The sequence below is a fragment of the Hoplias malabaricus genome, chromosome 18 (genome assembly GCF_029633855.1).
Source record: "Hoplias malabaricus isolate fHopMal1 chromosome 18, fHopMal1.hap1, whole genome shotgun sequence".
Classification (NCBI taxonomy): domain Eukaryota; kingdom Metazoa; phylum Chordata; class Actinopteri; order Characiformes; family Erythrinidae; genus Hoplias; species Hoplias malabaricus.
In genome coordinates, this window is record NC_089817.1 from 3,620,522 (window position 1) to 3,635,479 (window position 14,958).

The 14,958-nt window shown below is 42.7% G+C and overlaps 1 protein-coding gene across 1 annotated transcript; it reads left to right on the top strand.

The window, feature by feature from the left end:
- The first annotated feature begins 1,050 nt into the window (after positions 1 to 1,050).
- Positions 1,051 to 10,610, top strand: rassf2b (Ras association domain family member 2b). Its single transcript, XM_066651110.1, has 10 exons — positions 1,051 to 1,240; positions 2,336 to 2,423; positions 2,669 to 2,744; positions 6,542 to 6,696; positions 6,789 to 6,868; positions 7,130 to 7,272; positions 7,481 to 7,634; positions 7,742 to 7,863; positions 7,958 to 8,055; positions 9,966 to 10,610. Exons 2-10 carry the CDS (start codon positions 2,368 to 2,370, stop codon positions 10,018 to 10,020), a joined length of 939 nt encoding a protein of 312 aa, XP_066507207.1. The 5' UTR covers positions 1,051 to 1,240; positions 2,336 to 2,367; the 3' UTR covers positions 10,021 to 10,610.
- The last annotated feature ends 4,348 nt before the right edge of the window (positions 10,611 to 14,958 follow it).

A 14,958-nucleotide genomic window follows, 5' to 3' on the forward strand; every position in this document is an offset into this window, starting at 1 on the left:
CACACACACACACACAGCAGTGGGTTGAGAGAATCGAATCTGTTACACCAGAACAACCAAGAACCAGAGGAACTCAGGCAGAGCAGCGGCGAGAGACGCTGCAGTGACCACAGCACGGTCACTAAGGACCCTCCAGAGCCCAGACGTTGGTCAGAACTTCCCTGCTGCCGGAGGACGGGGTTCTGACGGAGGACGTTTTGGTGAATTAGTTGTTTGTTTATTTCTGCAGCCCTGGGGGTGTAATACCTGAGAGAGGTTTGTTTGTTTGTAAATACTGAGATGAGCAGGAAATAAAGGAGCGTTTACCTGGTTAAATCTGATCAGCTGTGTCACAGACTGGGGGAGTGTGTGAAATAGACCTCATGTGTGAGAATGACTGGGTGAGTGTGTGAATGACTGGGTGAGTGTGTGAATGACTGGGTGAGTGTGTGAATGACTGACCTTGTGAGTGAGTGATTGGGTGAGTGTGTGAATGACTGGGTGAGTGTGTGAATGACTGACCTTGTGAGTGAGTGATTGGGTGAGTGTGTGAATGACTGGGTGAGTGTGTGAGTGACTGGGTGAGTGTGTGAGTGACTGGGTGAGTGTGTGAATGACTGGGTGAGTGTGTGAAAATTACCGCATGTTTGTGAATGACTGGGTGAGTGTGTGAATGATTGGGTGAGTGTGTGAGTGACTGGATGAATGTGTGGTTCCTTCCCTGCACCCAGTGATTCTGTGTAGACTGCGGACCAACCGTGATCTGGAACTAGATGAAGGACAGTAATAAATGAATTACTGTAAGTATTTCTGAATAACACTTTGTAAATAAACAGTTGTTCTGTTACCATTAGATAGATCCATTGTGAAGCTGTGTTAAACAGTACATCCCCTGGCCACTTTATCAGAAACCCCGCTGTTACAGTTCTGCTGCTGCACTGAGTTTAGAGCGGTGTCTCAGAATCCCCCCCGACCCCTGGGTGACACACACACACGCAGTCAAACTGTGTGTGTTATATGGTGTAGATGTGTGTGTGTGTGTGTGTGTGTGTGTGTTATCTTCAGTGGATCTGAGTGAAGTTGCAGACAGGAAGCTGAAATGTAACTGAAAAAGCAGCATGAACTTCCTGTAATGCTTGAGGTTGGTTCTTGGGTTCTGTGGCACTTACGCTCCGCTCAGAGAACCGTTCTATTGGTGCAGCTCAGGCTGTTCTCTGTCAGGTTCTGATCCAGGTTCTGCTGCTGTTTCCGAGGTTCTGAGGTAAGTCTGGTGTTAATTTTCTTGACTGTTTTACTGGGTGTGCGGCTGATGTTCAGGTTCTTATCTTTAACACACAGTGAGGCCTTTTATTCTGTTATAGATCTGTGGTGTAAAAGTGCAGTTCGGCACATGGAGAGTTTCTCGTAAACGGTGTTCATTCTGATATAAAGTTGTACAATAGACTAAATAAATATAACACAAATAAACAATGTTAACTAACAGGCTTCTTCTTTTACACTGTGACTGAACACTGTAGAGATAAAGATAAAGATCGGTGCTGTTTTCTGTTCAGACAAAGGGCCCGGACCCCACCATCGCTCCGAGGAGTTCCAGTGTGAGCTTTAGCCTCAGCTCGTCTGAAGGGTCTGCTTCCGTCTTTAATAATAACCACAAACACCTGCCGCCATCTCACACACTGACACTCCACTGCCATGCTTCCCCTTACGCCAACTTACAATGGCCCTCAGTTCATTCTGTAGCAAACACATCCAATAAGTTGATGTCAGCGTAGAGCTGTTAGTCAAAACCTTCTTCTTGATAATTGCGTAATTCCACTAGAGTCCAGAGCGACTCAGGGTGGGGCAGGAATACAGGAAACTATTTTGAAGACAGTGGGGTAATCACACAATGCAAACTACCACACACCAAACAACAGCACACACACGTCTGTAAAAAAAAAATGCAACTACACACTACGACTGAACTTCATTTATTAACACACTCTTTACATTGTCCCAACTCATCTCTCAGGGTTTACTTCTGAATAATAAATACACTCTGTTCTGTTTCTAGTTTTATTGTGTATTTGTCTCTACACTGAACCCTGAGGGACATACAGCAGTTATTAATGAGGACAGGAGGCGTGTGTGTGTGTGTGTTAAGTGTACTGTGTGTGGCCTAAAGCTGTTTAAAGTCACAAACCAAATCATAAGACCCTGCATTTTAAAAACATTTCTCTCTCTCTCTGCCTCTCTCTCTCTTTCACACACACTTTCTCTCGCTCTCCATGTCTTCTATTCTCTCTCTCTCTCTCTCTCATCTTGTTTTCTGTTCTCTCTTCACTTCTTTGCTGCTCTTTTCTGTCCTGTTTTCCAGGTTTGAGTTGATTATTTATTGAGTGTCTAAAGATGGCAGGAGTGAATTCAGATCAGGTTCAGATCGCAGAAGATAAATTCATCAACAAGTATGTCTCATCTGTTCACTCTGTTTGTGTGTGTATGTTTGTGTGTGTGTGTGTGTGTGTGTGTGTGTGTGTGTGTGTGTGTGTGTGTGTATGAAATCTTTTCCCGTTAACATATTGAGGTGAAGTTGTTTGTTGTGTTAAGTGTTTTATTTTGTTGTGAACCTCTCTCTCTCTCTCTCTCTCTCTCTCTGTGTGTGTGTGTGAGATAAAGTGTTATGTGATAAAACGTGTGTTGTGTTTTTCAGGAGTGTGTTACTCTCTCACCTCAGCACATATAATCTTTATTATGAAGGACACTCTCTACAGCTTCGCCACAGAGAGGTCAGTCACTCCTGAACACCATCAGATCCTCACAGCAATGCTTTTGAGCCTTCCCAGAAGAGTAGAGGCTGTTATTTTATTGAAGAGGAATAAAATCCAGATCCATATACAAGACGTTTTGAACAGCAGTTCAAATAAATAATAATCGAGTTAATAATCTAAAAAAATCTAAAACAAATTCACGACACTGTGTAGAAAAATAATATAAACATAATATTACTGATAAAATTGAGTACAATTCCAATAAAAAATTTAATGAGCCATGAGCATAAAAAGATTTAAAACACTGACACTAGCAGCAAGGAGATCTGAGTCAGAACCACGAGCCTGAAGTGGCTTATAGATGTGGAGTCAAATAGATTAAAATGTACTGATTTTTATGTAAAAATGATATTTTATTTTATATTGCTGCCTTATATTTAAAGTTATAAAAATAAAACTGGGAGCCTTTGAAGAATACACAGAACAGAAGGAATGTGGTCACGGTGCTTAGTCAACACGGTCTCACACCTATTCGTGATATAGTCACATACACACTAGGGTGACCAGACGTCCTCTTTTACCCGGACATGTCCTCTTTTTTTAGACTTAAAAAAATGTCCGGGCGGAATTTCACAAACGTCCGGCATTTTGTTTTTCTAGAGCTTACATAGAACTTCGAGAAGTTTTGTTCACAAACTAGTCCCGCCCTCCCCTACTCCGATTGGTTCACTTGAGTGAGAAGGGGGCGTGGTGAAGGAGCCTAAAATCTTCTGATTGGACGGTCTGACTGTAGAGCTACCGTTATTGGTCGATAACCTTCTCTGTAAACATTTAATTGGTCAGTCTGTACGTCAGTAGTCCTTGTTCACGTCAGGGAAAGCTCATGTACCCACCCTCATCTCGAGCAGCTATGCCGAAACGTAAATGTAAGTTCTCGGATTAATAAAAAAAACTTCCCGTGTTTTGTGCAGCAAATAAAGGTGTAAAGGACAGAAAGGTGTAGGGGTGAGAGCTCACCCCCCCCCCCCACCCCCGAGACGTGTCGTCTTTTTCACATCTCAGATCTGGTCATCCTAATATATAGGGGACTGCAATTCGTGACATAGTCGCATATCTTCGACATTTTATCCGACAATATCACGATCATAAGTTAATGGGTAATTACCATAAAAACACTATGTGACAGTGACATGAAAACTCCTCCTCATTACAGTCATCACTGATTAGGGTCATCACTCATAACATAGAAAAAGGCATAATGCGAATTACATAACATAGGTTCTTATTCAAACAAAGGCATAAAGTATTTTATTATAATATTTCTCCTGAGCGATGCTTATTATTGGTGTCCTACTTTAGCTTTAACTCAAACGAGAACATTTCTTTCACCTAACGTTATTTTGACTAACTTTCAAAAGGTTAATACTGAAAAGGGCATTTCTCTAGCCGTTATATGCTTCGATATTTTAGCAAATAATGAATTATTAACGTTATATTTTCCGTAAATAAAAATAAGACCGTGGTATTAACGGATGGTAATGACGTCTTAATGAGGAGGAGTTGTCGTGTTACTGTCGTATAACACGGGGCACTGATATGATGGTTTTATGGCAATTTCCCATTCACTTATGATTGTGATATTGTCGCATAAAATGTCAAAAATATGCGACTATGTCACGAATTGCAGTCCCCTATATATGTGACTATATCACGAATAGGTGTGAGACCGAGTTGGCTTAGTCCAGGTCAGAAGCCCATCTGCACTACTGCTCATAAGCAAACTGTTATCAGTATTCCACCTATTTCCGGCCGTCCCCTAACTCCGGCCACTGCCGTATATGGTGCAATTCTGCTCTCTTTCTCTGGCAATCGCATTGGGTAAAACAATAAAATGTAAGATCAAGCCTTAGTAGGGCATTTAAACACCAGTCTTGCAAGAAATCACACATCTAAACAATATTTAAGTATCTCTAACAGTGTTGTAATTCTTTGTGTGCAAAACTGCATGTGGAACACAACACATTTCCATTTCGCGACGGATATTTCCCTCAGTGTAAAAGTTAGCTTAGCGGTTAGCTTCCTTTTCTCTGAGGGGAAAAATCTACCGCCATTTTGATCCTTACATGTAGAGTATGGATACCAACACAGGACAAACATAATCTCATTGTGAACTTCTCAAAACCACTGAATGTGGTAGTAACTGTCTCGTTTGACTGTCACAAGCAGGGGAGGTGGCCAAAGTTAGGGGGCGCTAGTAATCTTAGCAGTATTAGCATCTACTTAAACAAAAGCGTTTTTATCTAAAAACATTTTCTTTCAAAGTCAAGCAAGTCTTGGACATTAATCTACACACACATATGACTCCTGAAAAATGTTGATTTGAGTGAGTAAAGCACTTCTATTTATTTACAGTTAGCTAAGATTTCCAATGTTGTAATTAAAGTGGCTGACAATTGGGGTAATTATACTACACAGTGTAACACAGTCACGTTATCAATTATCTAATTATCAAAATAATCTAATTAAGTTAGATTTTAATATCTCTATGTGTACCACAGAACATAACTCAGAACTTTCCATGTATTTAGAATCTGTTTACTTCAAAGTTTTAGGAATCCATATTTACCTTAGAGTTTTTCCTCCCTGTGTTTTTGAAAATATCCCCATCCAGACAGATATGAATACGGCTGCATTATCATTCTAGTCCAGTAGGGGCCACAATAACTCTTAAAGAGAGACATAATAACACCATGACACGAAAAAAAGGGGTTTAATCCCAAATCATTTCATACTCCTTATAGTGCACTACGCAAGATATTAAATGACTGAAGTAGATCTTAACAGTGCATTATAACACACATCATTTCTATTTATTCATCTGTGTGATTCCGAACTCTGGTGCTGTCTGTGTGTGTACAGTTTAGTTTATGACTGATGTACTTCACTATAGAGAGTTTGAGTTTCAGACAGAGACAGACACAGGCAGCGGCCAAGGTTGGACTGTCCTATGAAGACTCCATCTTAGTAACCGAGGTCATACAAATGGAACAGTGTACAGAAGCTGCATCATGACGTCACCGGGAAGGTCAATCTGTCTCGTAATACTAACACAAATTAGATAAAATAGATTATTAATATTATCATTATAGGCTTATTGATTACATAATTTAGAGACAAATATTTGAATTAATCTTTACAAGGTAAACAATCTCCTAAAACTCTCACCATATATTTGCTCCTTCACGCCCTACGTGTGCAGAGAATTATGAGTAACTGAGTGTGTCCTGTTGCGTCCTGCAAATGGCTCTGAGCATAGGCTGCATTTCTCAGCTGTATACGAAGGGTTCTTCACATTGGAACAGCCTACTGTGTGTGACAGCGGCCGAGAAATTCTGTCGAGCTTGGCCTCAGCCTATGCTTTGGAACGCAGCTAGTGTTTCTAAAAATATCTGTTATCCTCGTCCACGTGAGAAGAGTGACAACTGTGTTTTTAATAAACTTCACCTTGGAGAGAGTTCTTGAAACCTTCCAGCCTTAGAGCAGTGTTTCTCAACCTGGGACCTGTGAGCGCTGTGTCCTGCACATTTATTATTATTCCCTTCAACCAACACACCTGATTAAACTATTCTGTTAAATAATACATCCTTTCAGAGTCCTTGCAGGGCAGGGTACCTCCAGGACAAAACGCGAGAAACTCTGCTCTAAAATAGAGCAGAGACTACATATACTTCAGCTTTAAAATAAAAGTCCACATTTATAACAGCCCAAAGGTAAGAGTCCATATTTACCCCAGTATTGTGTTGTGTATAATGCAGGAGGAGGGAGAGCTGATAATCGAAGGTCTGCTGAACATCTTCTGGGGTCTGCGCCGTCCAATCAGACTCCAAATGCAAGATGACAAGGAGCCAATCAGACCCACTCCTTTACTCAGGAGGCGTGGCCCTGAGGGTCGTGGTACAACAAGGGCAGAGTATGAGCACTTTGACTTTAGTTACACAACTGTACTCATAATAATAACAATGTTAATAATACACACAATGATGAAATACATTTCTGTAACAGAGCACAGACAGAACTGGCTCCTCCTACCATTGAGGTCACAGCACCCACTGACCAATCAGAACACAGCTCAGTAGATACAGGTGAGCGTTTACATGTGCAAGTGTGCACTGGTAGTGTGCATTTTATGTGGGAAGGTGTGTAGTAGTAGTGTGTACCTAAAAAAGGCTGGTCTGATTTGGAGTGTTTTGAAAAAAAGGGGTAGTGTGCACTTAAAGGGCCATTGTGCACTAGTAGGGTACATTTACAGGGTACAAATATGTACATAGTTTGCCGTTAAAGTGGGCTAGTGTGTATTATTGGTGCTGTGGAGTTTAAATGGCTGCATCTGTGTGATGTCACAGATGAGGTGGACGAGAGTGCTCACTTGCAGAGGACAAGAAGTGATGTCGGTGGGCGGAGCCCTGGAGGCAGAGCAGTGCCTAGCAACCTGCGGCGAATCAGGAGACACAGATGCTCCTTTAACGGACATTTTTATAACCACAAGGTACAAATTTACTGTAAACAACGTGCAATGGGATGTTTTAGCACAAGTGTCTAAAGCTTCTTCAGTTTACTTTGAAGATTATAACAATAATAATAATAATAATAATAACATTTAATATTTAGACATTAATATGTGGTTTTTGTCTGATATTTTTCTAAAAGCCTTGACTAAAACTCATCATATTTTAATCATTTCTCTTGCTTCTTAGACAGCAGTTTTCACTCCTGCCTTTGGTTCCGTCACTAATGTCCGCATCAACAGCACCATGACGACTGCACAGGTTCTGCGGGTTGTCCTCAACAAGTTCAGGATCGAGAACAGTACAGAAGAGTTCAGCCTCTTCCTCCTGCACACCAGCGGAGGTACATTACAGACATCACATTCCTGCCCATATAAGGAATTGTGGGTGTGGCTGGATGTCCATATGTTGGGTTGTGGGTGTGGCTTAATGAATGTATAATCTGTCTAGAACGTGTGCAGCTGAGGCGAGATGACCACCCTCTGTGTGTGCGGGTTCTCCACGGTCCGTGTGAACAGATCAGTAAAATCTTCCTCATGGACGTAGACCAGGTGGAGGACGTCAGCCACGAGGTACGAAAGTTTACACAATAATCACACACCTGTGGTTCATATTTGCTGTATAGTTAATTGGACAGTGTGGTGTGTGTGTGTGTGTGTATTTAAGGTGGCTCAGTACATTAAGCTGGAGATGCCTGTGCTTCAGAGTTTTATTGATAAACTGAAGGAGGAGGAGCTCCGGGAAACTCAGAAACTCAAACAAAGGTAAAACACTCTTGAATACTAAATTCTGCACTAAATATTAAATAGTGAAATAAACACTAAATACTGCACTAAATCCAAATAATCTTTTGTTGCTAATTTTGTGTAAAATTGTGTAACATTGTGTAACGTTGTGTTTATGTGTTGTAGAGTTGTGGTGACGGTGTGTAACGTTGTGTTTATGTGTTGTAGAGTTGTGGTGACAGTGTGTAACGCTGTGTTTGTGTGTTGTAAAGTCGTGGTGACGGTGTGTAACGTTGTGTTTGTGTGTTGTAGAGCTGTGGTGACCGTGTGTAACGTTGTGTTTGTGTGTTGTAAAGTCGTGGTGACGGTGTGTAACGTTGTGTTTGTGTGTTGTAGAGTTGTGGTGACCGTGTGTAACGTTGTGTTTGTGTGTTGTAGAGTTGTGGTGACCGTGTGTAACGCTGTGTTTGTGTGTTGTAGAGTTGTGGTGACAGTGTGTAACGTTGTGTTTGTGTGTTGTAGAGTCGTGGTGACCGTGTGTAACGTTGTGTTTGTGTGTTGTAGAGTTGTGGTGACGGTGTGTAACGTTGTGTTTGTGTGTTGTAGAGTCGTGGTGACCGTGTGTAACGTTGTGTTTGTGTGTTGTAGAGTCGTGGTGACCGTGTGTAACGTTGTGTTTGTGTGTTGTAGAGTTGTGGTGACGGTGTGTAACGTTGTGTTTGTGTGTTGTAGAGTCGTGGTGACGGTGTGTAACGTTGGGTTTGTGTGTTGTAGAGTCGTGGTGACGGTGTGTAACATTGTGTTTGTGTGTTGTAGAGTCGTGGTGATGGTGTGTAACGTTGTGTTTGTGTGTTGTAGAGTCGTGGTGACGGTGTGTAACGTTGGGTTTGTGTGTTGTAGAGTCGTGGTGACGGTGTGTAACGTTGTGTTTGTGTGTTGTAGAGTCGTGGTGACGGCGTGTAACGTTGTGTTTGTGTGTTGTAGAGTCGTGGTGACGGTGTGTAACGCTATGTTTGTGTGTTGTAGAGTTGTGGTGACCGTGTGTAACGTTGTGTTTGTGTGTTGTAGAGTCGTGGTGACGGTGTGTAACGCTATGTTTGTGTGTTGTAGAGTTGTGGTGACCGTGTGTAATGTTGTGTTTGTGTGTTGTAGAGTTGTGGTGACCGTGTGTAACGCTGTGTTTGTGTGTTGTAGAGTTGTGGTGACAGTGTGTAACGTTGTGTTTGTGTGTTGTAGAGTCGTGGTGACCGTGTGTAACGTTGTGTTTGTGTGTTGTAGAGTTGTGGTGACAGTGTGTAACGCTGTGTTTGTGTGTTGTAGAGTTGTGGTGACCGTGTGTAACGTTGTGTTTGTGTGTTGTAGAGTTGTGGTGACCGTGTGTAACGTTGTGTTTGTGTGTTGTAGAGTTGTGGTGACAGTGTGTAACGTTGTGTTTGTGTGTTGTAGAGTTGTGGTGACCGTGTGTAACGCTGTGTTTGTGTGTTGTAGAGTTGTGGTGACAGTGTGTAACGTTGTGTTTGTGTGTTGTAGAGTCGTGGTGACCATGTGTAACGTTGTGTTTGTGTGTTGTAGAGTTGTGGTGACAGTGTGTAATGCTGTGTTTGTGTGTTGTAGAGTTGTGGTGACGGTGTTTAACGTTGTGTTTGTGTGTTGTAGAGTCGTGGTGATGGTGTGTAACGTTGGGTTTGTGTGTTGTAGAGTCGTGGTGACGGTGTGTAACGCTGTGTTTGTGTGTTGTAGAGTCGTGGTGATGGTGTGTAACGTTGTGTTGTGTGTTGTAGAGTTGTGGTGACAGTGTGTAACGTTGTGTTTGTGTGTTGTAGAGTCGTGGTGACAGTGTGTAACGTTGTGTTTGTGTGTTGTAGAGTCGTGGTGACAGCGTGTAACGTTGTGTTTGTGTGTTGTAGAGTTGTGGTGACAGTGTGTAACGTTGTGTTTGTGTGTTGTAGGTATTCTCAGCTGCGGTGTATGATTGAGAAGCACATGCAGAGTCTGGCTGATTGAGTTGTGTGTTAAAGCTGATCTCTCTCTGATGAACCTTGCTTCATGACGTAAAGAAGAAAAATAATGTTCATTGGAAAACTCCCTGACGCCTCAGTACCAGAGACCACAGGATGCCCTCAGGAGTTTCATGGAGATCATGCCCTGAGCCCGTGGGCAACATGATGGGGACCTACACAATATTAGGAATGTGGTTTTAATGTTACGGCTGATTGGTGTATTTTCTCAGTATCTGACTTTTACCACAGTGTTTGCTTAAATTGATTTACAAAAAAAATTAGGAATAAATTTGTGTAAATATGTCTTTAAAGACACACACACACACACACACACACACTAGTTCTGGGGATGTGGAGCTGTGTGAGTGAGTTATTCTGTCAGTGTGTGATTGTGTAGTTGTTCTTGATGGCGTTTTCTTTGGCCGTGGTAAAATAATGCTATTTAAATTAGCTTAAATGTAAATGTTTTTTCTTTAAATGGAGAAATATATATATTAGTTTATATTTCTTATATTTTAAAATTCCTTATTTTATTTTTATTATTTATTTAAATTGTTTTCTTCTGTTACCTCATTCTATTACAATTACACTGTAACTACCTTTACTGCTGTAACACTCTGAATTTCTAATAAAGAATTAATAAAAGACTATCTAATGTCTTATCTTATATCTGCATAAATATACAGACTGTATTTCAGTAAATATAAAAATGTTTATGGAGCAGCAGGTAGTGTCTTTGTCACAGCTCCAGGGTCCTGGAGGTTGTGGGTTCGAGTCCCGCTCTGAGTGACTGTCTGTGAGGAGTGTGGTGTGTTCTCCCTGTGTCTGCGTGGGTTTCCTCCGGGTGACTGTCTGTGAGGAGTGTGGTGTGTTCTCTCTGTGTCTGCGTGGGTTTCCTCCGGGTGACTGTCTGTGAGGAGTGTGGTGTGTTCTCCCTGTGTCTGCATTGGTTTCCTCCAGGTGACTGTCTGTGAGGAGTGTGGTGTGTTCTGTGTCTGCATGGGTTTCCTCCGGGTGCTCTGGTTTCCTCCCACGCTTCAAAAACACATGTTGGTAGGTTGATTGGCGACTCAAATGTGTCCGTAGGTGTGAGTGAATGTGTGTGTGTGTGTCACCCTGTGAAGGACTGGTGCCCCCTCCAGGGTGTGTTCCTACCTTGCGCGCTGTGATTCAGGGTAGGCTTCGGACCCACCGCCATTCATTCCTGTGACACTGAGATCTGAAGAACAGAATCATATCTATAAATGAATTAATAATTCAGTCTGATTTCTGATCTTATTTCATCTGTTTCTCTGATTATAACAGTTCCATGACGACCGAGAGGCAGAGCAGGTGACTGATTGATTATCAGATGATTTTATACTGATATATTAATGCAGATGATGAGAGTGAGAGGGTGAAGCAGGGTGTGTTTGTACCAGGCAGCGTCTCTCACACAGAATCCCCTTTGATCTGGAGTGGGCGGAGCTATTGACTCCTGATTGGCTGCTGAGTGATGATTGAAAGCTGTGTGTGTGTGTGTGTGTGTGTGTGTGTGTGTGTGTGAAAGTATAAACTCAGCAGCTGGAGCTCAGAGAGAATCAGAACAGCAAAGGAGCATCAACAGGTAAAACATAATTATTACAATTACAATAAATATAGAATTAATATAAATATAACCTGTAATGTATAATTGTCTGTATTCTGTTATGAGAGCAGCCTTTAGCCTCACACTTTTGTATTAATCTCTGTTATAACCGTGTTATAATTAACTTCTATATAATCATTCCTATTATAATATTATATTTATCATCTTCAGTCAGTAACAGATACAGAGATACGTGGTGATGCAGCTCATTTAAATACAGCTCATTTACATACATCTCATTTACAAATCAAAGATAAACACGGATTGTTAACTGAGGTGTAACCCTACAGGATTCCAGCGTCATCAGCCTCAGCAGTAAACCGGCCGTGTTACTGCACCTTTAAGACTTATATATTTAAATGAGCTATGTTCTGATTGGCTGTGCTTTGACTAAACAGCTGCTAACATTTGTTTTCAGTGTAGTTTTAGTATGAGGTCTGTAAAGACCCCGTGTTTGAAAATATAACAATCTTTACCTTCCACTGTTCTTTATTTTAAAAGAGATAGCTTCAGTTTTCCAAAGTATGGGCCTTTTACAGAGAGAGTGGTGTAGAGGAGGTTAATACAGAGCCTTGTGTTTGTGTGTGCGTGTGTGTTTGTGTGTGTGTCTGTGAGTGTGTGTGTGAGTGTGTCTGGCTCTTTCTGGATGAAGCTGACCCTCGTTTTGTTTGTTTTGAAGCTGTCAGCTGTGTGTGTGAATGTGTGTCTGTCTGTGTGTGTGTGTGTGTGTGTGTGTGCGTGTGTCTCTGTGTGTGTGTGTGTGTCTGCGTGCTTGTGTGTGTGTGTGTGTGTGTCTGTGAGAGTGTATGTGTTTGGCTTTTTCTGGATGAAGCTAACCCTCGTTTTGTTTGTTTGTTTTGAAGCTGTCAGCACTGTTCTGTGGAAGTGCATTAGAGCGAGAGACATTAGAGTGCACCTCTCTCTCTCTGTTGACTAATGTAACCCCCCTCTCTCTCTCTCTCTTTTTCTCAGGAGAAAAAACTGATACACATTCTGGTAAAGACTGGAGCCAGTTTATTAGAAACATCTGCCTTATATCTGCACTACTGTGCACAGTACAATGTAGCGCTGCGTCCCAAACTGTGCCCTCTTCACTCTATAGTGCAAAATGTAGAGCCATCCGCTATAGAGCCATCCGAAATGGCTCCCTATTTCCTATGTTACTCACTAAGTAGTGAAATATTATATGGTATTGAACTCACGAGGGTAGTGAGCAATTTCGGACAAGACCTAGTGTGTTTTTACCAAACAACACAATGGATTATGGGTAATCTGCTCTCTGGGTTGTACACTATTTTTGAAGTGCATTGTGGGATTGTTTGAGTTTGAGTCTGAATACCGTTCACTGTGCACTCTTTAGTGAATAGGGCACAGTTCCAGACACAGTGTTAGCAGACGATTAGCAATCCACTCAAACAATCCCACAATGCACTGCACGCTGTACGGCGGGTTATAGGCCGGACGGTCCCGTTACTGTTCACACCTGAGCACATGATTTTCATTCTGTTTTGCACACAATTCAAGGGTCCTCCAAGGGTTCTTTAGTAAAGAGAGGGTTCTATACAGAACTCTGAACACTTTTAGAATCCTTTGCACAGTGAAAGTGTTCTTCAGATGGATGGAGAATGCGCTATAAATGGTTTTAATTAGGATCGTTTAGAAAAGGGTTCTGTGCAGCACTTTTGAGGGTGTGGTGTCCTCTTTTGGGGGTGTGATATCCTCTTTTGGGGGTGTAGTGTCCTCTTTTGAGGGTGTGATGTCCTCTTATGAGGGTGTGATGTCCTCTTTTGAGGGTGTAGTGTCCTCTTTTGGGGGTGTGATGTCCTCTTTTGGGGGTGTGATGTCCTCTTTTGTGGGTGTGGTGTCCTCTTTTGAGGGTGTGGTGTCCTCTTTTGAGGGTGTGGAGTCCTCTTTTGAGGGTGTGATGTCCTCTTTTGGGGGTGTGATGTCCTCTTTTGTGGGTGTGGTGTCCTCTTTAGGGGGGGTGATGTCCTCTTTTGAGGGTGTGATGTCCTCTTTTGAGGGTGTGATGTCCTCTTTTGGGGGTGTGATGTCCTCTTTTGAGGGTGTAGTGTCCTCTTTTGAGGGTGTAGTGTCCTCTTTTGGGGGTGTGATGTCCTCTTTTAAGGGTGTGATGTCCTCTTTTTGGGGGTGTGGTGTCCTCTTTTGAGGGTGTGATGTCCTCTTTTGAGGGTGTAGTGTCCTCTTTTGGGGGTGTGATGTCCTCTTTTAAGGGTGTGATGTCCTCTTTTTGGGGGTGTGATGTCCTCTTTTGGGGGTGTGATGTCCTCTTTTGAGGGTGTGATGTCCTCTTTTGGGGGTGTGATGTCCTCTTTTGTGGGTGTGGTGTCCTCTTTAGGGGGGGTGATGTCCTCTTTTGAGGGTGTGATGTCCTCTTTTGTGGGTGTGATGTGCTCTTTTGGGGGTGTGATGTCCTCTTTTGAGGGTGTAGTGTCCTCTTTTGGGGGTGTGATGTCCTCTTTTAAGGGTGTGATGTCCTCTTTTGGGGGTGTGATGTTCTCTTTTGAGGGTGTGATGTCCTCTTTTGAGGGTGTGATGTCCTCTTTTGGGGGTGTGATGTCCTCTTTTGTGGGTGTGGTGTCCTCTTTAGGGGGGGTGATGTCTTCTTTTGAGGGTGTGATGTCCTCTTTTGAGGGTGTGATGTCCTCTTTTGGGGGTGTGATGTCCTCTTTTGAGGGTGTAGTGTCCTCTTTTGGGGGTGTGATGTCCTCTTTTAAGGGTGTGATGTCCTCTTTTTGGGGGTGTGATGTCCTCTTTTGGGGGTGTGATGTCCTCTTTTGAGGGTGTAGTGTCCTCTTTTGGGGGTGTGATGTCCTCTTTTAAGGGTGTGATGTCCTCTTTTTGGGGGTGTGATGTCCTCTTTTGGGGGTGTGATGTCCTCTTTTGGGGGTGTGATGTCCTCTTTTGAGGGTGTGATGTCCTCTTTTGGGGGTGTGGTGTCCTCTTTTGAGGGTGTGATGTCCTCTTTTGAGGGTGTGGTGTCCTCTTTTGAGGGTGTGATGTCCTCTTTTGGGGGTGTGATGTCCTCTTTTGTGGGTGTGGTGTCCTCTTTAGGGGGGGTGATGTCCTCTTTTGAGGGTGTGATGTCCTCTTTTGAGGGTGTGATGTCCTCTTTTGAGGGTGTGATGTCCTCTTTTGTGGGTGTGATGTCCTCTTTTGGGGCTGTGGTGTCCTCTTTTGGGGGTGTGGTGTCCTCTTTTGAGGGTGTGATGTCCTCCTTTGGGGGTGTGATGTCCTCTTTTGGGGGGTAGTGTCCTCTTTTGTGGGTGTGGTGTCCTCTTTTGAGGGTGTGGT